General features: G+C 48.8%; 1 protein-coding gene across 2 annotated transcripts in view; it reads left to right on the top strand.

The window, feature by feature from the left end:
• CCDC93 (CCC complex scaffolding subunit CCDC93) overlaps positions 1-20,759 on the top strand; it is an 82,677-nt gene extending 61,918 nt beyond the window's left edge. The window contains exons 18-24 of one of the 2 annotated variants that reach the window (XM_019748226.3): positions 1,221-1,283; positions 2,089-2,197; positions 5,567-5,649; positions 7,702-7,739; positions 9,164-9,248; positions 10,979-11,092; positions 15,756-20,759. In XM_019748226.3, coding sequence (XP_019603785.3) covers positions 1,221-1,283; positions 2,089-2,197; positions 5,567-5,649; positions 7,702-7,739; positions 9,164-9,248; positions 10,979-11,092; positions 15,756-15,809 — 546 coding nt within the window. In that variant the 3' untranslated portion in view covers positions 15,810-20,759. The remainder of the gene's footprint in view (positions 1-1,220; positions 1,284-2,088; positions 2,198-5,566; positions 5,650-7,701; positions 7,740-9,163; positions 9,249-10,978; positions 11,093-15,755) is intronic. The other variant, XM_088794433.1, reaches the window with a different exon arrangement.
• Positions 20,760-21,903: the final 1,144 nt, after the last annotated feature.

Consider the following 21,903-nt stretch of genomic DNA (forward strand, 5'->3'; position numbering starts at 1 on the left):
TATGGTGCTACATTCCAGGATCAGCAACCTGTAAAGGGCCAGATAGTACATGTTTTCAGGTTTGTGGGCCAGCTTTACTATTCTAGTCAGAGTTGATATGTAAATAAAAGGACCTGGCTATGTTCCAATAAAATTTTATTTACAAAAATAGGTCCAAGGGCTGTAGGATTTGGCTCTTGGGCTATCGTTTGCTGACCTCTGTCATGAGTTAAACTAGTGCTTCCAGCTCTCCAGCACTCCAGCAAACCTCCAGGAGAAGGAAGGGAGAGCAGGAGGAAGAGAAGCGGGAACATCTCTAAAGTTTGCCTCCTTTAGGGTTTCTGTTCCCTTTGTGCCCTCAGAAGCTCCTAGAGAACAGGACTCCTATGGTGAGGTCTGTGGGGTTTGCCTGCACCTCAGCCCTGTAGAGGAGACTGTGTGTTCTCATATTCTCTCTCTGTCTCTGTCTCTGTCTCTCTCTCTCTCTCTCTCTCTCTCTGTGTGTGTGTGTGTGTGTGTGTGTGTGTGTGTGTGTGTGTGTGTGCTGGGGATGGGGGTACCTCTGATCTCATTGTAGCTCTCTCTAACTCAGCAAACCATGTCTCTTATCTCACTGGGTTCAGGGAGGAGCTAGTTTCTCTCTTTTAATTCAGCTCTGTCCAAAAGAACCTTCTACAGTGCTGGGAATGTTCTGTATGTGCCCTGTCTAATACGGTAGCCATTACATGTGGCTACTGAGCACTTGAAATTTGACTAGTGCAATTGAGAAACTGATTTTTTTTTAAATTTCAGTTAATAGAAATGTAAATAGTCACATGTGGCTGGTGGCTGTCACATTGGACAGGGCAGCTCCAAAGAGAGACAAAAAGCAAACCAGCATCATCTCGAAACACAGAGGCACAGGACAAGAGGTTCTTTAAGTCGTGCTTGTTTCCTCCTCCTCATAGTTTGCTTTTAGTTGTGGCCGGGGGAGGACATGTGGATTTGGGGGATACTTCACTTAAAAACATGGATTCAGCCTGGATCCCAGAAGAAGGAAGAGTTGTTATAAAGGGATGTGAAAGCGGGTCAAGGGTCTCACATGACGTAGGACCCAGACCCTAACCTTGCCCATTTAAGAAAAGAAATGTGGGGCCTGAGGATGAGGGAGATATGGTTTAAAAACATTCAACTTCAAAAGAATTCATCAAAGAATGACCGTTTCCTATTCCTAGATAATTGTGTCTTTTTCCAACTTTTAGGAAGACCTAGACAGACGGTATAATATGGAGAAAGAGAAACTTTACAAGATCCGTTTACTACAGGTGAGTGAAAACAAGAGCACAGAAATACACAACTGCATCTAGGTGGGCATGAGTGTCCTGTCGAAGAACTAGAGAGTCTCGGCCTCTGAGAACTGGAGACTATACTAAGGCCGCTGTTTGCCGTCTTCTATTGGTGGTCGAAGACGATAATGATAACGCCTCACGTTGGTGAGTTACTTTCACGATATGGTCTCATTTGATTTGATCCTCACCTCAGGTGGAGAGTAGGTACCGTGTTTCCCCGAAAATCAGACCTACCCATGCCCTCAGCTCTAATGCATCTTTTGGAGCAAAAATTAACATAATTTTTGGGCTGGAGACCGGGTATCAGCACTGCAGGTTGGGTGTAAGGAAGGGCTTTTTCAAGGAGTGGGGACTTGAGCGTCCCCACTTAAAGGCTGATGAGAAGGAGCCAGTGGAAAGGAAGAGCTTAAAGATACCATAAAAGGAACAAATAATTGTATCTTAGATTCCTGGGGGATAAGAAACAAAGAACAGAGGAGTCAGAGCCTGAGTACCCTTGGGGAGTTTGTAGCCTTGGCCAAAAGGAGAAACACATCTTTCCCCCGAACCGGAGTGGATGCGTTCTGCGTTCCAGTTCCCAGCCACAGCTTCTCCATTTATTGCAAGGCGGAGAGTCAGTGGTAATCTGCAATGGGGCCCTCCAGCCAGTAGCAGGATTTGGGGCTTGCATTCGGGCACATGTGTTTGTGCTCTGGCAGCAGTGGGGGCAGTGTCTCGGCTCCTAGAGAACATGGAAGGCCATCTACCAAATGGTGTTGTCTCCTCTCCCTTTTGCACTTAGGCTCGAAGGAATCGAGAAATAGCAATTTTGCATCGCAAGATTGATGAGGTGCCCAGCCGAGCCGAGCTAATACAGTATCAGAAGAGATTTATTGAACTCTACCGCCAAAGTAGGTGCACCAACCACTAACGAGCTCTGGAGTCCGGTCCCAGGAGGGACGCGAGGCGAGGGCCTTTGTCCCACTTTAGTGTGGTGGGGCGTGGCTCAGCGCAGTCCGGGAAAGCCAGCACCGGGAAGGGCTGTTTTGTCATTAGGCCCACGCGACGCTCAGACCATGTAGCCTGCTGGTGGGTGACCCATAGTCCCTGGAGCAGCGCTGGGGTGCCCCTGCTGCCCTCTGCGTGGACACGTGCTAGCGGAGCTCTCAGGGTAACGTCTCGAACCAGCCCTCATCCCAGTTAGCCATTGGGCTCCCTGAGCGCCCCATGCACTTCCCAGCATTACACAGGGCGGCGTAATCCCAGCGTCTCTGGGTCAGTCCTCGCTCACTGTCCTCTCAGACTTGCTGGCTGACGTGATCCTTGCCGTTGGCAGCGTCGTGTTCACCCAGCAACCGGGACTGGCGCTCCCTCAGCCTGAACCAGCGGCCACATCTTGTCAGGCTCAGCGTGGCCCTCAGAGCTGTCGTTGCCTTTCTGTTTCCACTGCTCCTACCATATCTGTTCTTAGTTGCATCATAACTTAGCTGAATGACCATTAGCTGGTCTGCAGCCCCTTCTACAAGTCTCTCATCCACACATGTGACTGCCACTTCTTCCTCTGCTGGCAGATCTTCAGCAGCTCCCCAGGGCCTGCTGAATAAAGCCTCTCTCCTTACCCTGCCCCGACCCTCCCCGCTCGCACTGGCTGCCTGGGGGCCCCTGTCCTGCTCTGAGCCCACCATGCCACCTGAGGCCTCGACCCTTCCTGTTACCTGTGTCTGGGACCCTCTCTCCTCTGTATGACGGAATCTTTCGAGACCCAGCTCAGATACCCTCTCTAAACAGGTCCTTCCTCCAGGCTCCCATTCTCGCGTGGCCCCTGGACACCGCAGACTCTAAGGTGCAGAACTGAACGCGGCCTCCCTAGCCTGCTCTTCCGCTCCGTCCCTGGGATCACTGTCTCGCCCAGCTGGGCCCTCCATCGTCCACTCAGACTCGTGTTGCTCTGCCAGCTCTGTTTCTGAGAATGGTCAAGTCCATTTCTTCTGGACTGCTTCTGTAGCTGCCTTCTCACCACTGCCCAGAGTCTACCCCCTTCTCTACTCTCTTGCCTGAGAGATCTTTCTCAAACATACATTTGATCATTTACACTGTTGCTTATGAGCTCTGATAGCTAGTAACTGCCCGTAACTGGTTGGATAATCTTCCGAACGCTGAGTGCCCTGAGAGTCCTGCGTCCTCTGGGCCGCACCCCTGCTTTCCCCTCAGTCCCTCAGTGCCTCACCCCTCGCAGGAGGGCATCTGCGTCTTGGCCTGGGACCTGGTCCCCAAGTCCGGCTGCCATTGCCCTGCTGGTCCCACTCGGCAAACTTCGGCTGTTCTTTCACACCCACCTCAGGTTTTGCCTTGAGGTCCTGGCCGCTCAGGCGTCCTTCCTGGCTCACTCTAGGGCACTGTCCTCACGCGAGTCGAATCACGCTTCCATCCACGTGCCGCAGCCCACCCTGCTCAGGGTTTTTACAGGGCTCACATTTACTCGGATGGTTGGGGCAGCCATCCACAGTGGCAGTTTCTCAGCAGAAAATCATTTCTGCCTTAAGTGAAATCCTTCCGCTGAATAATAATAATAATAATAATAAGTAATAATACCTCACATCTGTATATTTCACAGAGTAAACTTCACATATTAAAGTCATTTTGTGATAGGACAAAATGACTTATACCAAAGACATTTTCAATCAGTTGCCCCAAAATATCTACATTATTTTTTAAAACTTATCATCAAATCCCCCACACAGTTGTTGAGCTGGATGGAGTAAGGGTGCCAGCTGTGTTCCTGAGCATTAAAGCTAAAGTTGACTGGCTTACTTAATGGTGGTGATTGTCAGCTTTGGCTACCCCGTTATAATCACCCGGTCCTGCCCTCAGAAAATCTCATTTAATTGGTCGTGGGACTTTCAAAGCTCCCCAGGTGATTCCCTTTTTCAGCCAGGATGGAGTATCACTGTTCTAAAGCTTTTAGCAATAATAATACTTTATGTAGAGCAGTTCATGGGGTGATTTTCATACAAATTAGATGTTGGGAACACATATTTTGATGTTGGGAACATTTTTAACTGTTGCATCAAAATACTTGTGTCAGGTTATTAACTTCTGTTACCAAATATGTTGAGCAAATCTCCCTGACCTTCATTCATCTTTGAGCTGCTCTGCTGGAGGGAGACACAGCTGTTACTGGGTATTAAAGTTAAAAGTTCAATGATTGGTTTAAAGAATCAGATTTAAGTGTGAATGGGAGTTGCCCAAGGAAACCAACATAGCTCAGGCCTGCTGTGCCTCCCCCACGCGTGCTGCTCCAGAAGGAGTCTGTTCTCAGGGAGCCGGAGCCCAAGGAAAACCAGACTCCATGTAGTCTTGGCCGGTGCCTGACAGCCCTTAGGTATGAGGATCTTGAGCTACCGTGTTGGAGCTTAGGCTCAAAGCCTGACTGTGAACCCAGGTCTGGGGATTTTCTCTCTCTAGGTGGCTGTGTATTATGGAAATTAGAGCAGCGAGGAAGTCGCATAGGCTCTGAGCTACATGGGGCTACCCAGCCACAGAGCAGAAGGGGAGAGTTTGGATAGGAACCCTTCACCGCAGTAACCTCATTCTCTGGTGAATGCGGTACACTCACAGCCCTGGGTTTTGACCACTTGCTCCTAAAGCTCTCTCCTGTTGAGAAGAGTGAAGAAGGGGAGGTGGACTGAGATGCTGAGTAATTTTATAGGTGAAGGTGTTAGGAGCCCTGTTAATATGTGCCCCTTAGTCTTATGCACAGGGGTAGGAAGAGGCTTGTATTCTGCCCTTGGATAGGCGTTGGGAGGGCCACTGATCAGGCCTGTCCCAGGCCTGGGAGTTAGAAAAGTGAACAGGCTGCGGCTCCCGCCCTTGGGGGTGTGGGAGGGGAGGAAGCCCCAGAAACAGGGAGAGCGGGCGTGGCAGCTTCCTCGTCCTTGCCACCTTCCTCCCGGGACTCCTCACCTGAAGGACTGCTGAGAAACTCACCTGTCCTACACCTGACAGGGAGGGGCCTGTAACCCCTCCTATTGGCCTGACCAGTAGGGACTGGTTACTTGCCATCAGGCTGCGGTAGCTCTGCACAGGCTTTTGTGCCCTGCAGGGCTTCTGCCCAGACAGCAAGCCAGAGTGCCAGCCCTGAGAGGTCTTTGTCCTGTAGGGGGTTGGGGGATGCCTCTGTGGGGGGAGAAGGAGTGGGGGTAGGCAGGAGGGAGGGAGGGGAGGTGCTTAGGGTCATTTTGACATATCTTATTCATGTGCTGATTTCATTGCATTTACAGTTTCAGCAGTGCACAAAGAAACGAAACAATTCTTCACTTTATATAATACTCTGGACGATAAAAAGGTTTATTTGGAAAAAGAGGTAAGAAGCTTTATAAAAAGAAAATACTTAATAAAATGAACAGCTACCAGTGCTGTTGACCCCAGGAAGCTGAAATGAACTTGGTGTCTGGGGTGCACCCAGTTTAAGCGGAAGGAGTGCCTGTTGGATGCCCAGTGCTGGGATGGAGTCAGAAAGTGCAAGATGCCACTGGAGCTCACTTGGTGCAGGGTGAAGTGAGACTGGTGCACAGTGGTCTCCTGGTGCCCTGTGAGAAATGCCATCCTTCAGAGAAGCAGTGGAAGCCTGGGGGGTGTATAAGGAGGGGTCCTGGAGTGGGTGAGACTTTAGTTCGAGTTTCAGAGCAGGAAGCAGCCAAATGAAATGGGGGTGGTAGGCTTGTCATAGTTTACATGGGGAAACGTATTTAATCATCAGAGGCCGACAGAGGCATGACCTAAAAGGATTGCAAAATTCAAAGCAAGGGTGAAAAGGCATTAACACGGCAGTGATAGCTCCCCCATATTACCCTGATTCCGGGTTAAATCCATTCATGATTCAGGGGTCCCCCAAGTTGGGTGACAAATGACTGAGGCATTTAGAAAAAGAACGGTAGCGGTCTTCAGAGTAGCAGCACGGAGTGTGGAGGGAGCATGAGCTTGGGAGTCACGCACATTTGGGTTCGAGCCCGGCCTGATTTTCCTCACTAGGAAAATGGGGATACACCTGCTTTATGTGATTATGATGGAGACAGAAGGAGAAAAATGTGAAGGCCTTTGTACGTGGTAGTTCTCAATACACTTAGCTCCTGCCTGCCCCCTCACCTTGAGGTTGACAGAATTTGTTTTCATTTTCTCACCTTGAAACTTTGCACTAATTACCACTTTAATAAGAGCAATATTACAGATGTCTCTTTCACCGAACCTACCTGGAGGCATCTGTAATTATTGTCACCTTTATTGCCTGTTCTTCAAACTCGGTAAATCGCTCTCCTAGTGGGCACTCCTTGAGAATGGGTTAGTTATGTTTTTCTCTGTTTCCAGGGCCTTCCCCAGTGATGGGCACATATAAAATGTTTGAATAGATAAGTTGAGTGGATTTGCTGGGATTTAGGTCAGACCTGGGGGTAGCTCTGCTACATGTCCTGACCTTGGAGTCTTCCTACCTGGGGTGGGAAAGACTTGCCAACCCTAACTTAGGGACAGGCCAGCCCCTTCTGACAAAGCCTTGAAGCCACTGACCTTCCTTCATCAGCAGTGTCTGGAGTTGTTGCATTCATTTAAAACCAAGGAGTATGCAGGGGAACAGGGCTGGTTAATTCTAAGCCATGTTAACAGAACTTCGTATTTGAATAAATTGTGCATTTATTCCAAATCTATTTATGCCTGTGGTATTTTAGCTTTCAAACCTCCCAGTGGAGTCATAAGGACAAGAATATCATTTCCAAGTTAGAGACTAGGATCCAGAAGTCCAACTATAGTAAATGCTCAGTCCTGAGCTCACAAGTTGAGTTAGCAGCGCAGCCAGAAAGAGGAACTAGGTTTCTAGTTTCTCGGTCTCAGAGCTCTGCTTTGGACTGGATCACTGGGGCAGATAGAGGGCCCTACTATGCAGGCTGAGGCAGTTTCCATGGGAATGGAGGCTGTGAATGATGCATTCACAGAGGCTCAGAGCCACCCAGCAGCTGGCCACATTGGCAGAATATTTTATGGGCAGGAATAGGACCAGCAGTGTTCTCACTGCTCACCCCAATTGACCCTCTGCTAAGCTGATAGCTTTGAAATAAAGTGCAGTGTTTGCAGAATCAAAGGGCTGTGGTGGCAGCTTCCCCAGAGCTCTAATGTCAGCTTAGTGTCTTCTCTGCAGTGTTCAGCTTCCTTCAGGGAGCCCCCTTCCCACATTCCTGTGTCCATGGGTGCCAAGGTAGATTCTCGGGGAAAAATGACGCGACTGAGAACGAGTTGCTCTTTTTTTTATGTTTCCTTCGTCTCCACCAAAAGCGCTATCCAGAGACAGGACAGGCTTTCAGTGGTGGAGGCAGCACAGGGGTCTTTCTGCCTTTTGCTTACAGTTGGTTTTGTTGTTGCTCCTCAGATTAGCCTGCTCAACTCAATTCATGAGAACTTCTCACAGTAAGTACCGTCAAGCCGCCAGTCGTCCTGCGTGGCAGCGCCACGGTGTGCCCTGCACTGTGTCCCCTCGCCTTCCTCTTGCTGGTGTGAGTGAGCAAACCGATGCCAGCTGTGTGCTTCTGACACCTTCCCCGCCACTGCCAAGAGCACATGGGTCTCGCTTTACACGGTCCTTGAGTTCTTGCAGAAACAGTGATATTTTAAAAACACCAAGGAATGTCTTAGGAAAAAGTTAACTTTCAAATAAGTTGACTATGCTCAACTAGTGTAACCTCATTGTGTATTACTTTTTTGTCTTGTTAAGATTAGATTAATACCATTTGTTCTTGAGGACATAGATGCCTTGAAATTTACATAATGAAATAATCTATAGGAATTTTTTAAAGATTCTTAAAAATCTTACAGGGCATTTTATTTTCAAGTTAATGTGCATCCTCTGAACTACTTTATTCAAATAAGAATTTTTTTTTCCAAAAATTAGATGGCAGGGCCCACCTGTACCCAGCTCCTAGCAGCCCTCAAGCATGCCCGTTGTCCCCTGGCCCATCCAGGCAGCTCCGGGGCCTGTGCTCTGTGTAGCAGGCTTCCTTTCCTTCTGGTACAAATCTCTACTGTCCCCTGCCAGGTGACCAGTGACTAAGAGTTTAATGGATTGCAAGCTCTAGATTTTAAACTTCATTTCAGTTAAACAGTTTTAAACAATTAAAAACTAACAAAACACCCAGAGCTCCCTGGTAAGAGTCAGTTAGTGACTTACAACCTCGTGACATGTCTAAAAATAGTGGCTTCATCTTTATTCCCTGACAACTGAGAGAGTTGTAGTCTGAGTGTGTTTGTGAGGAGTTCTGCTTTCAGCGTCCTATGGAGGAATTCTGAATCTTGGATCCTTGCGCTGTGCCCCTTCTGGTTTCACTCCTTCTGTAGAACTGGAGGTGAAGGGGACTGTTTTAGGACATCAGGGAATCTGCTCCTTTAGCTGCTGCTTGTAGAAACAGCAGGTTTCCCAGCCCTGGTACTAAGAAAAATCTCAGAATATGCCTACTAATTTTGAGCCGTGTCTCCAAAGCCTGATTTTTAAGATCTAAATGGAATTCATTTCTTAAGCAGTATCTGCTATCATTCAGAGTAAAAAATGTTTTTGTTAATTTTAGTGACATTTTATTTTACTTTAAGAAAATGTGTATTAAGAAAATTGTAGGTAAAGTGTAAAAAGGATTAATATTCAGTTATTAAAACCAGGCGAATTGTTATGCTTTCCTCAGAGTTTAGAATTGTTAACTGCCTGGGACCCCGGGGCCCCATGAGTCCACCCTGCCTTGCAAAAGCCTAGTTGGGCATCATGTGGTCACAGGCTGACTCCCCAGCGCCTCCCCCTGTCTCAGAGGCCTGTGTGCTGGTCACGCCTCCACTGGTTTTTCTTTCAGAGCCATGGCTTCCCCTGCTGCCCGGGACCAGTTTCTACGTCAGATGGAGCAGATCGTAGAAGGAATTAAGCAAAGCAGAATGAAGGTCAGATGTCTTCTTTTGTGTAACGGGGTCCGGGTTTCATAGTGGTGATGGAGAAGGCCCTGGAAGAGCAGCTTCTTCTGGTTGCTCTGGCAGTGGGTGGAGCCAGCTCGGGGGCTGCCTGCACCGCTGGCTCAGAGGCAGCTCTTAGCGGTAGCTCCGTGATTGAACACCTACTGTGTGCCATGTACTGCCTAATCCTCTTAACGCCCTCTTCAGTGAGTGCTGTCTTACCCACCTCACAGATGAGAAAACCGGCTTTCCCCAGCTGCCTCCTCTCTTGCCCAGAATCGCTTCCTCACTGGGTCTTTGGTTCCTGACATTCATTCCTTGGGATCCTGAGAGCATTGTAATGTTCAGGAACTTCCCGTATAAAAATGCAAATCACTGCTGAACTCAGTTCTACTAAAGTGAAAGGCTATTGAATGCCTCAGAAATCGGAAGAGAAAATAGAGGAACTGAAAAGGCGTGCCGGAGCTCCAGAGGTAGCTTTGCAGAGAATCATCCAGTCTGGGGCTGCATGGGGTTTCCCTCATTTCGTGGCTCTGCACGTGGACCGTGTGGTCAGTAGTGAAGCACACTCACTGTCTGGAAGCCAGAGCCAGCTGCAGTTTCTAACCACCAGAACCAGGTGAACCCTCACAGCTTCCAAACATCTTGCTTAGTCCTGTGTAAGAAATGGAACACACCAGAATGATCCTCAGGCGCAACAATAAGACCTGCTGGGGACTGAGGGCATCTCCTCTCGTGATCTGGGGCAGACTGGTCCAGTGAGTGATGCTGGAATGAAAGAAAGGGTTGTCTGTGGGCCTGTCGTCATAAAAACCCATTCACAAAAGACAGACCTTGAGGCTGCCTGGAATCTCATTCACAAGAGATGAACTGAGGGCAGAAGCTCTCCATATCTCTTTCCCTGTAGAAAAATATTCATCTCCCCATTAACGACTTAAGTAAAATGATGTCAAAGGAGAAAAACAACATCACTAACATGAAGACTTTTCATCCACAAAATGAAAGCAGAGGTGAGGCAGCACTCACCTTGGGCTGGACACTTGCCCCAGGCAGGACAGGCTCTTGCAGAGAGTGAATGGAGCCCCTTCTTTAGGATGTGGGGTGTGCGGTAGGTGGAGGACAGAGAACCTGGCTCACCGTGAGCCTGTCGCAACCCAGGTCTCAGTGTGGCGGACCTTTCCTCCCTGCCATTCTCCTCCTCGGGGTTTTTTCCTTTGGCTGCTTCCCTTCCTCTTTACTAGGAGATGCCTTCCTGGGGAAGAAAGTGTATTGAGCCCTCATTCTCTCCATCCTTCCCCAGGCTCCATGCTGTTGGCACCTCGGTGCTGTGTGGGGCTGGCCTGTGCGCTGTGTGCTGTTTAGCGCATCCCTGGCTCCGACCAGTAGATACCTCACAGCTGTGGCCGTCTAAACTGTCTCTACACAGTGCCGAGTGTCCTCGGGGGGCAAAATCGCCCTTGGTTAGGAACCACCAACCCGTTGATTTTCAAATTGTTTGTAATCACCAAAAAAAGAAAAAAGGAAGGAACAGTTAATGCCCAATGATAGGAGAAATGTTGAATAAATTGTAGAACCTCTATGCAATATCATGCAAATAATAAACCATCCTCAAAAATGATATAAAGAAGGAAAATACTAGTAATAGTTGCCGTTTGGATATTGTCAGCAGCCCTTGATCAAAACGTGCCTTTTCATTACCATTTCACAAAATGTTTCCACAGATGGAAAAGAAGAAGCAAGAGAACAAAATGAGAAGAGACCAGTTGAATGACCAGTACTTGGAACTGTTAGAAAAACAGAGGCTGTACTTTAAGACTGTGAAAGAGTTCAAAGAGGTAAGAGGAATGGTTGGACCCGGCCTATAAGGCTAAGGTGAGATTTATGTTCACCTCTAGATGAGGCTTTAAAAATCAGAGCAATGCTTTGGTTTCCCACTGGTCTGTAGTGGGAAATAGCCAGTTAGCAGTGTGATTGGACAGTAAAGTGTGGCATCCAGGTAGTTCAAGATTGTGTTATTCTGAGGCCATCTTGAGGTGCTAGCTGAAATGTCCTAAGAGACATCACATCTTTATTTTCATTTTCCTAACACGTAGTAAGCGCATTAAACTCATAAAATGGCATCATCATCCCCCATCAAGGGCCACCTAGAAACCGGGAGGGGCCTTAAGAAGCCGCCTAGGAAGAGTGTGCCAGGCCTGGCTTGCAGTCCCGCCTTTACCACTTACCGGCTGTGCGTGGGCAGTGCCCTGATGGCTCCAAGCCTCGGGTTCCTCATTGGTGGGTTCTGCTGGGTCAGATGAGAGATGAAAGTACCTAGTTCTGTGTCGGGCACATGTAACACCCAACACTCGCCGAATTTCATTTGTCCCTGTCTTTTCTCTCTGCATTTGGGCAGGGTTATTCTCCATTGTTCCAGAAAGAAAAGTGTTTGCCCTTTTCTTAAGAGATCTTTCAGAAAAGAGATTATTTTGTGACTTGCCAGGCTCTCAGCCGCTTATTTCCAGGTTCCTTATTGTAACCTAAATCCATGTGGGTTTAGTGAGTTTAGAGATGGCTGAGAATACAGAAGCGTTACAGGTAGGTTGCAGCCTGGTGTTGGGTCCACAGAGTAAGAAACATAACCGTTCTGTACCAGTCATTTTGTTCTGTATATTTTTTAAGCCTGCCTGCCTGCCTTCCTTCCTTCCTTCCTTCCTTCCTTCCTTCCTTCCTTCCTTCCTTCCTTCCTTCCTTCCTTCTTCCCTCTCTCCCTCCCTCCCTCCCTCCCTCCCTCCCTCCCTTCCTTCCTTCCCCATCTTTTCCTTCTCTGCTTCTCCTTCCCCTTTTTGTAATTTTAACTTAGAGCCACAACCCATGGGCATTTCAAAATCTCTCATCCTTTCAGTGACTGTCCTTGTACCTCCTGCCATGCCCCTGGGGATATGTTGGGTTGTAAACAGACCTAGTGCCTCTGTCAAGGAGCTTCCATTGTGGTGGTGGAGACAGATAACAAACAGGGAAACAAACACACAGAAATCCTAGTAAACTAGTAATAACAAATAAGGAGTAATGTCAGTCTTTGCCCTGGAGGGACTGATGTACACGGTGTGGTCAGGGAAGGGCTCTCAGTTCAGAAGAAGGTGGCCATGGGCAGAGCAAGAGTCCTTCAGCCAGGGCGCAGCTGGCTAAAGGCCTGAAGCCTGAACATCGTGGGAGAGTGAGCAGATGAGGTGTGCGAGGCCTGGGGGCTGGGGCGGGCTGACATTTCCGAAGGGCCAGTGAGCGAGCTGGCAGGGAACAGACCGGCCCGCTGCTCCCCGCTGGAGCTCTTTCTTCCCTTTAATTCAAATAACTCACAAAGAGAGAAGGCCCAGAGGAGAAGGATTACATTTCAAATGTTGCATGAACATGCCAGCACTGCCCTTTTGACAGCAGAAACAAAAAACAAATTAAGTTGGGAGGGTAAGTATAAGCTGTCAAAATCAAACCAAATAAGCGACATGGAAAAGCTCATTCTTGCACTGCAGGCCTCAGGGCTGCAGGCTTGGGGTGACCTCTAAAGGAACCTGGTCCTTCAAATACGTTAAGTATCAGATTTCTGTGTTCCTGTCACACCAGGGGAGCGCCGCGGGCCCAGGCGCTGGCCTGTATCTCAGTGTTCTTCCATCCAAAGCAAGGTGGAAAAAAAGGGAGGGAAGTGTGATCTGTTCTTTGGACAGCTAAATATATTTCATTTAAAGGACTCACCTTTGAAAAAGAATAGCATGTCCTCTTGTTTCTTGATGTTAAAATTGCCTTCCTCTTATAAAATAATGGTGACAGTGCACAATCCTTTTTTTTTGTTAACATTTTACTTGGCAGAAATTTTTAACTAGCAACCAGGTGTTAATGTCCCAAAGCCTTAAACTTTTTCCCACAAGCTCCTCCGGGGTAATTGGGGGTCAGCACAGGTATTGAGGAGGAGGTGATGGCGGCTTGCTTGCTCCCCACTCTCCACCCCACACCTCCAGCCAGAGTAATTCTCCTGTTTTACATGGTGCAATTCCGAGTAAGATCTCAGTGGTGGTAGAAAGCAGCTTGAAAAGTTGGGCTTCGATCCCAGGGTGCAGCTTCTCGCAGAACCCTCTCTGTCTCGGCCTCTTCGCCTGCCTCTTCCCACCCGCTCAGTCTGCTCCCAGTTCTGAATTCCCCCCCACGTGCTGGTCCCTAGCTCTTGGCTGGACAGTGATTCCTCTTCGTGCTGAGTAGTATTGTTGTCCAGACGTGGTCTTGGCCGCCCTCTTGCCTGCGGTTTGCTCCACATAACTGAATCCCAGTGACGCCCCCAGGCTCCGTGTAGACACCAAGTCACGCCTTCATCCTGACTCCCCGCCTCCTCTGGACCTTTTTATAGAGACATTGGGTTATTTCTAAAATTCCACTGGCTGGCCGGCCCTGGACAGTTTGTTAATAACAAGTCTTCCAGGAAACAACACGTACTCGTACTCTAAAATCAACTTAATCGCAGTATTACTCAATTAAGTAATTGTGTCTCTAAACCACAATCTCTCACAAGGTCACCAAACCAAGATTTAAATTCTGGCCTAGCACTGCTGAATGCAAACCGCACGTTTTTATGCAGCCGCCTTTGCATACGTAACCTTGAGTGAGCTGAAGTAAGTGCTGTGTCTGGCTCGTAAGGTCTTCAGCAGGAAAGAAAGAGGCAAGGAGACATTTTCCCTTTTCTTCTAGACAGAAATGCCTAAAGGACCCTTTCTGTGTTTGCTTTGAACAGCGTCATGCTGTAGTCTCCCAAAAGGCTTCTAGTCGATTGCATGGAATTGAATCAGTATCCACATACCAGGTGACAGCCTAGGACATCTTTACTGAAAGATGCAAACATCACCTCAGTGTGATGTGATACCCAGAATTCTCTCTGCTGGGGACTCCTTACCCCAGAAGGGTTTGGGTGCTTCTGAGTCATTTTTGCCTCATTTAAAAGGTGAGATAGGTGACAATTAAAGCTAGTTTACTTATTATTTTATAGTTTTATCTTTTTGTGGGAATTTTAAAATATACTTAGAAATCAAGAAAGTACTATAACAAGTACTATAGTACTGTAAAGTACCGTAACTGCCTGTCCTTGTTCTAGCTCTACCCCTCCCCACTTTTCTTTTTTTTTTTTTTGGCTTAAGATTATTTCTCCCAAGCAAACCTCAATAACTCGCTTTTAAAAGGACACCTTTCTTCTTAACTTTTCTAACAGAAGAATGTTACTCAGCTTCACCTTTTTTCTCTTCCCACTCACAGGAAAAAATTAACTGCCTCTCCCTCCCAAAACATGTGCTCAAAAAGTGTCAGAGCACCTTGCTCTGACAGAAGAAGTTAGCCTTACCCCCAGCCCTAGATCCTGTCTCTTCCCAGCTCTGCGGGGAAGAGAATATAAGCCCTGCACGTGAGCCTGCATTTGTCTCGATAAAACCAGGGTCATTGTGTGTATGCCTGATGCCGCCTGAAGTGCAAAAAGCCTCCAGAAAGCCGGGAGCACTTAGCCAGGCCCAAGTAAATGGAAACAGTAACTTTGGGGGCTTGGATGCAGAGGGTTCAAGGGTAAAACTAAGTTTTTTTTCCACAGTAAGTGGCTCTCCAGGGAAGTGTGGCTACTGGAGCTGGCTGCACTGCCAGGCAGGGCCTTGAGCTCAGCCTCCCCGGGCTCTTCCCATTACCACGTTCGCCTCTCAGTTTAAAGCAGGGCTCCTTGTGACGTGACCCAGGGAATGGTGGTGATTTTTGCTAGCAGGTGGAGCTCTCCTGAGCTGTCAGGGCCAGTGGGAACAAGGCAAGAGGACACACAGAAGCCTCTGAGGCTGTGTGAAGAAGGGAGTACAAAATGGTGCACAGGTGGCTTTGCACCGCCAGGCGTTGGTGCCAGAGGCAGGGGCTGGGGCCGAGGGCCTCCCTCCTAATACTGCTCATCACACACAGTCATAGGCCTCACACGGCTCTTTCTTAAGTGGGGAGCAAGTGGGGAGCTGTCCCTTCATGCATGTCTCTCATGTCTTCTGTGAGCTTTCTTTCTTTCTTAAAGTCGATATTCCTAACCTTCACTGGTACCAGAGTAAGAACTTGTCTGCTCTGCCAGCAGTGCTCCTTAGTCTGTGTCCACGGACCTTCCCCCTCCCTCCCTCCTCACCGTAGTAATCCAAGGCTGGCACGTGAGTGTCTGCCTTCTGCTTCTGTCCCACTGAAGGTTTCAGAGGCTTCAGGAAGTCTTTTGGAGTGACAGTGCCTAGTCCTGTCATCCCTTTCTCAGTCTGGCAGTGCAGAAAGCGGGCCTCATTAGAGCTGTTTTGGCTGTGAAAGGAAGTATGTTGCCAGGCAGTTTCACTGTGCAGGCGGCAGCACACTAGGAAGCCTGTTCAGTTGGTCAGAAGATGTCTCCCGTGGACCTGGGGGAAGGACAGCAAGGTCACGTGGGCCTCACATGGGTGCTCACGTCGTGCCACCTGTCTGCACACATTCTCTCTGCTTCCCCTGCAGGAGGGCCGCAAGAACGAGGTGCTGCTGTCCAAGGTGAAAGCCAAGGCCTCCTGAAATTCCCCAGCCATCATTGTACGTCACTGATTTTTGTTTAAACGCCATGTATCAGCTACAAGATCATGAAATGGTTCTGAACACTATGGTAGAGAGATGAGGGTGTAATGATTTTCAGCACCCTGGATATTTTCTGTCTCCTGCTGGCTTCCATTCCATCTCTGTTGGTCGTCGTTGATGGATTCAGACAGTGTAAACATTGTGGCCTGGATAACACCCATCATCCTCTGAAGAAGTGTGGGCACTATTTGTTCTCTGTGACGATGAACTTTTATTTCTGCAGTAACATTGCACATAGGACGGTACCTATATCTGTATGGCCTCTCTGAATAAAGAGGATTTCCTTTGTTCAGCAAATATGAATTGAGCAACCACTGAGAAGTAGGCATTGAGGGAGATGGAAGTATGAAACAGTCCTGCACGCTGGGCACCCAGCACGTGGCCCAGGGAGCAGATACGGCCCACTTGACCCCAGAGCTTGGCCAGCTGGGGGATTTTTTTGTAAACAAAGGCCTTCATAGCTGAACGACCATCCCAGGAGAGCGCTGCTCACCTGGGCCCTTCACTTGCCTGTAGTGCCTTTTGTTCCTGGCTCCTTGAGGCGCCAGTCAGCAAGCTGAATGGTGTAGTAACTAGGATGAAAACTCAGTGTCTGCCGTTGGCTTAATCCTTCCGCACTGCTCAAGTTCATTTCACCAGAACTAAAAACACGGGCCTCACATTGAGGACTTAGATAGATAAAAATCACACCTTACTATGGGATGGCCTAGCTCTCGTTTGAGTCACAGCCAGACTGTGGATGGTCTGGTGCATTCCCCTCGTTAAGAGCGTACTCTGTGTGCCCTGCCTTCTGGAGGCCATGGTCTGAGCACGGAGAAGGAGATGCGACACACACGGTTCTCTGCAGTTCAGGGCAGTGTGTGACACCTCTCAGCACCGGACCGTGAGCAGGTACCAGGCGGTGTCAGGGGGAAGAGCAGTGAGTGGTGCAGAGACCCAGGAGACTTCGTGGAGGAGGCACAGATAGGTGGGAAGGCCAGTTGAGATAAAGTACAACTGTGGCTGAAAACACAGGAGGGTGCGGGAGAGCACAGGGAGTGCTTGTGGGAAGAGGAGTGGACAGGCTGGGGCCAGCCTCTGTGCAGGAGGCTTTAGAGACCAGTCCGGAAAGGGACCAGCCTTTGGAGGGCCTTGCAGGGAAGGCTGAGGGGCTGACTTCATCCCCTGGAAATGAGCAGCCCAAACCAAACACGGACCTCCAGCCCCGGCCCCCAGCGACCTGGCAACTCAGTCACATTCAGGAAGCCCCAGCTTAAGGTTTGTGATTCCTTCCGCATAACCCTTGCACACATACCAGTCAACATGTTTGGGCTATAAAATATAAAAGCGTAAACATGGCAGGCACATGGGCCGTTCAGGGCAGCCACAGGGATATGATGTTCATTTTTAGTTTCCTGATGTATGTGATTAAGCAGAGCTGATGTGTACAGACTTAAGAAAAGAAAATCTCATAATACTGGACTAGCAGCCATTGGTTGGCGGGCCAGGGCTGGTAAAGTCTGCCTCACGGGGATGGAGTGGGTGCCACCAGGGCTGGGTAGAAGCAGCGGCATTTGAAGCGGCCTTCCCATGCTGAGTCATGGATGCCTCCACGTAGGCTGGTCCCTGCACCGTGCTCATTTGTGTATTTTGAAGGGGCTCAGTGAAGTGGCAGTAAGAAATTGCCAAAGAGCAGGTGGCACTTGGATGGCAGAGAGAAGTCAGCAGTTTGATTGAATTACTTCAGGTTCAGGAAAACTGTTCTCTTGTTGAGAAGCTCACAGACCTCCCTAACAACTTTTGGAGGAGTTAGGTGATTATTCAGATATTTGTTCAAAGATGGTGGGGAGGAAGAGTGTGATGTTCTGGGGTTACCGTAGGCCACCTCTGTGTGTTGGGGAACGTATGGCAGGACGAATCCAAAGCAATCAACATTTATTTTTTAAAGGGGGGGCATTCATGTTGAGCTGTGTTTCTAAAGAGTTTCATTTGGTTTGGTTTTGGTGCAGGGAGGTACCAGGGGATATCTTTTCCCTTCATCCTCAAGGCCTAATACAAATAATAAATGAGTTTCTGTTCCTGTAACACATTTTGAATCAGACAGCAGAAGCCAGCCTGGCGAATGCCACATTTGCCTGCAGATAACCCACAGAGTAGGTGGTGCCTTTGAGAGTAATTAGGATATGACGTGTGCTTTATATTTTATAATCGGGCCACAACAGGCTGAGACGATGCCCCGAGGCCCCAATGATTTCAGAAGCCAGCAGGGGTTCCAGGACCACGTCCTCCTATGAGCGCAGACAGTATGGCTGTGTGTTCTGCCAAAAGGGGGGGGGAGAGGGGGCATCCCTCAGTTATTTTAATGAAATTGTGTCAGGAGGAATGAGGTCCCCAGGAAGCATGCAGTTGTCCCTGCGTGGCCACAGCAGTGCACTTCGCCAACGGCAGACGTCCCGTGGCTGGACGCTGGGCCCTGGAGTTCTCGGGAGGCTCCCCTCCCTCCCACATGCATTACATGGGGCTGCTTTGGTTTAAACCAAAATCGGCACTGCTCTGAGCAGGACAAACCAGAAGATCTTGAGGCATGTGGGGAGACACTTGGGACATATTTCCTGTTGTCCTTGGCCTGGGTTCAGTCTCGTGGGTCACGGGGGTCAGGAAATAGCACTCAAAGGAGCTGCCGAGTGTTAGAGAACAGCTGCCACGGTTACACATAGGGGTTTGCTTCTTTGTTTACAGAGAGGGCAGATTCCAAGTCTGTTGGGCCTGAGCTCTTGTTAGAATCTGGAGTGCGTGGTTTTAACTGGGTTCTGGGTCGTAGCCCGTGTTCTGTGGATCGCCTGCCATTGTCCACTGAGTCAGCAGAGCAGAAGGCGGGGGGCTGGTCCAGAAAGGAGGCCTCTCCCGGGCTGAAGAAGCTCCCTGACAAACACCGTGGCTCTCAGGACCTTCTGAAACCTGGGGCAGAAGATGGGGAAGGCCTCAGGCAGCCTCCTTACTCCCTCACAAAGCGCCATCCCTGTGACATCAATGGCCCCAGTCACCTCTAGTGACCAGAGCAAACCTGCCTGAAAGGGCACTTTGGCCTGTAAACCTGTGCCTCCCTGATTTCTGTCGCCTCAGCCCAGCATGGCTTTGTCCTGCCCACTCTGCGGGGGGCTGATGAGGAGTGTAACAGGGAAGCAGGCATTGTAGCAACACGTTTTCACAGTGGCTGTCTGAGCCTGAGATGTAGCTAATCGGCCTGAAACACGCTTGAGGAAGAAGCCTTTCAGGAAGCGCTGTGTGACTTAGTGCTGGCCTCCTCGGAAAAGCACCCCTCACTGCAGAGCAGGGCAGTGAGGGGCCCAGTAGGCAGAGGAGCCCCGGGTCTGGCTGTGTGGCTGGGCACTCAGCAGGTGACGTGCCTTGTGTGATTCGTGTTCAGTGCCCCCCACTCCTCCTTACAGCACATGGTGATGGGCTGCATGAAAAATAATTTACCGTGGTCTTCTCAGAATAAACATGTAAAAACATTAGGAGGGGTTTGGTAGCTGGATTGCAGCCAGTCGGACAATGTGGGGATACTCAGTTCACCATGCCAGCCTCATGTCAGTGGCTCAAACCAGCCAAGTTCACACCCGCCCGTGGCCATTGCCCTGGCCTGTTGCCATGCCTGGACCGCTCTCCCTCCGAGGTCCTGGGCAGTGGTTTTTCCCTGACCATCTGATACTGGTACAAACCCATTAAGTGTCAGCCTGCAGGCCTGGTCACACTTTGCCCTTGCCCTGCTGTCTGTCTTGATGGCACTTGGTGGCACTGTTTGAATCGTAGTCCTTTGTGAGTCCTGCCTCCCCTCTGGAGTGTAAGAGCAACACAAGCAGGGGCCTGGTCTGCGTTACTCACCACAGCCTCCCCAGCATCTGGCTAGCCCGAAGAATCAGGAAATTCTGGTTGGGTAAAAGAGCTTCTTTCAGTTGCAACTCTGCATCCCTGTATCAGCAAAGTTTCGATTCAACCTTTCATCTAATTTATGCTTAGTTTGCGAACGGGTAGACAATTTCATTCAGCAGCTCTAGAGAATCTCAGAATGTATTTGTTCCACTTTAACCTTGAAGGTTGAGATGAAAAAGGTGTCAGAGGTTTCAAACCTTTCAAAGGAAGTACCTTTTACTGATGTTTTGTTTTCCCCACATGGGGTGAGGAGGGGAGGGAGGCACACTGGAGCAGAGATTAGAACACAATTATGCTTTGGCTCGGAGTATGTCATGAATCTAAAGGTAACTTGACTGGTTGAAATGACAGCCGCATGAAACCAGGAAGTGGGAAGCAGCACTCGCATACAGTGGTGTGTGAATTGCACAGCCTCCTTGGAGGGCAGCTGGGCCGTATCACTCAAAACTGCAAATGCATAAACTTTTCGAGCCACCAGTGCAACTTCTCACAATGTTTCCTGTGTACAAGGATGTTCATTGCAGCATTGTGTGTGACAGCAAAAAATTGGGATCTACACCAACATAGGATGATGGTTAAATAAATGATGGGGAATCCATACAATGAAATATTAAAAGAACAGAGCTACTGTGTATATACTGCCATGGAATGGTCCCCAGGATGCATGGCTAAGGGGGGGAAGCGTTCACTAGTGTTTAGTACACTAGTGTTTATTTTTAAAAAGAGGAAGGGGATAAAGAAAATGTGTGTGTGTGTGTCTGTATCTGTACACACATACAAATACACACAAATGTGTCAAATACATCTGTGCGCACATGCCTAGGTTATCTCTGGGAGAACACACAGCAACCTGGCAGCCTTGGTTGCCTCTGGGAAGAGGGGTGGGAATTACTTTTCACTGTATACCTTTTGTACCTTTTGAATTTTGTACCATGTACATGTATTATCTATTCAAAAAATAAAGTTTTTAAATTTTAATTTGGTTTACTTTTTTAAAAAAATAGAAACGAGACAGAAGATTCTCATGTAATAAATTGGCTTCCCTTAAGAATTTAAAGCCCTAGAGCCACAGTTAAATTCTCCTTTTCTTGAGTCATAGGGAAACTGGGGAAGTGAAAAAAGGAACAGCTTTGGGGAGACAAGCGGTGAAGATGGTTCTGCTCCAATTGTGTGAGCGCGTGGGGGTGATGGGAGCCGACTGAGGTGGCTGCGCCCTGGGAACAGACTCGGGCTGCTGCAGGGTTGCCTGCCTCGGGAGGATCATAGCACAACCCCTGTTCTTCGGGCCTATGCGGTTCAAAACATGGAGTTGGTACCTCTGAGCCATGGTCCAAGGGGAGCTGTTAACATCCTCTGCGTGCCATTCCTGTCCTGCTTGGAAACCTGCCGTGGGCGATCCTTTCCCCCCTCCCTTTCCTTACCAGCAGAACTCTGATTTTGTCCACCTCAGGCGGCGATGCTCTAGCCCCAGGAGAGGATTCATGACAGCTGTTCTAAGACAGTCATAGGAATCCTATTTCTCTGCCAAGAACTGGTTTACACGTGGGTATCTAACCCACTAACAACCAGTACCTGGTACAACAGCTGCACATGGTGGCTGGTCAATAAATAGTCCTCCTAAAATTTGTTCCGGATTGTGCATTTTATGAAGGACGGGATAGGGAAGAAGGTCATTAACACTGGCTGGTGTCTTTCAGCCAAAAGGGGAAAATCCTCAATAATAGCCCCGAGCTTAAGCTATAGCCCTTAAAACACAACAATGATGGATAACTGAGAAGGCCATTTGAGAATTACATACCTACCCGCTCCACTTCCTCCAGCTTAAAGAACGTCTCCATACCTCAGATATCAGGTGAGCCAATGGTGGAGTGCACGGTTTTGTGTAAATTAAAAAGCCTAATCAGTAGGCAGCCAGCCCACCTCAAAAATCAGGTAGACTGTAGCCGAGATGATTTAGTCCAGGTGTCCCCCTCGTCAAGGCCCTTGGATTCATACATACATTTAATAATAACAGGAAGGCCAAGACTCACCATGGCAGTTTGAGGAGGGGTTTTGGTGGAGGTGTTTGTGTTCACATTCCACAACAGCCATTTTCCCATTCTCAGTGACTGTGTGTGTGTGC

This window comes from Rhinolophus sinicus, chromosome 17 (assembly GCF_057876585.1).
Source record: "Rhinolophus sinicus isolate RSI-liver-muscle chromosome 17, RSI-T2T, whole genome shotgun sequence".
NCBI lineage: Eukaryota > Metazoa > Chordata > Mammalia > Chiroptera > Rhinolophidae > Rhinolophus > Rhinolophus sinicus.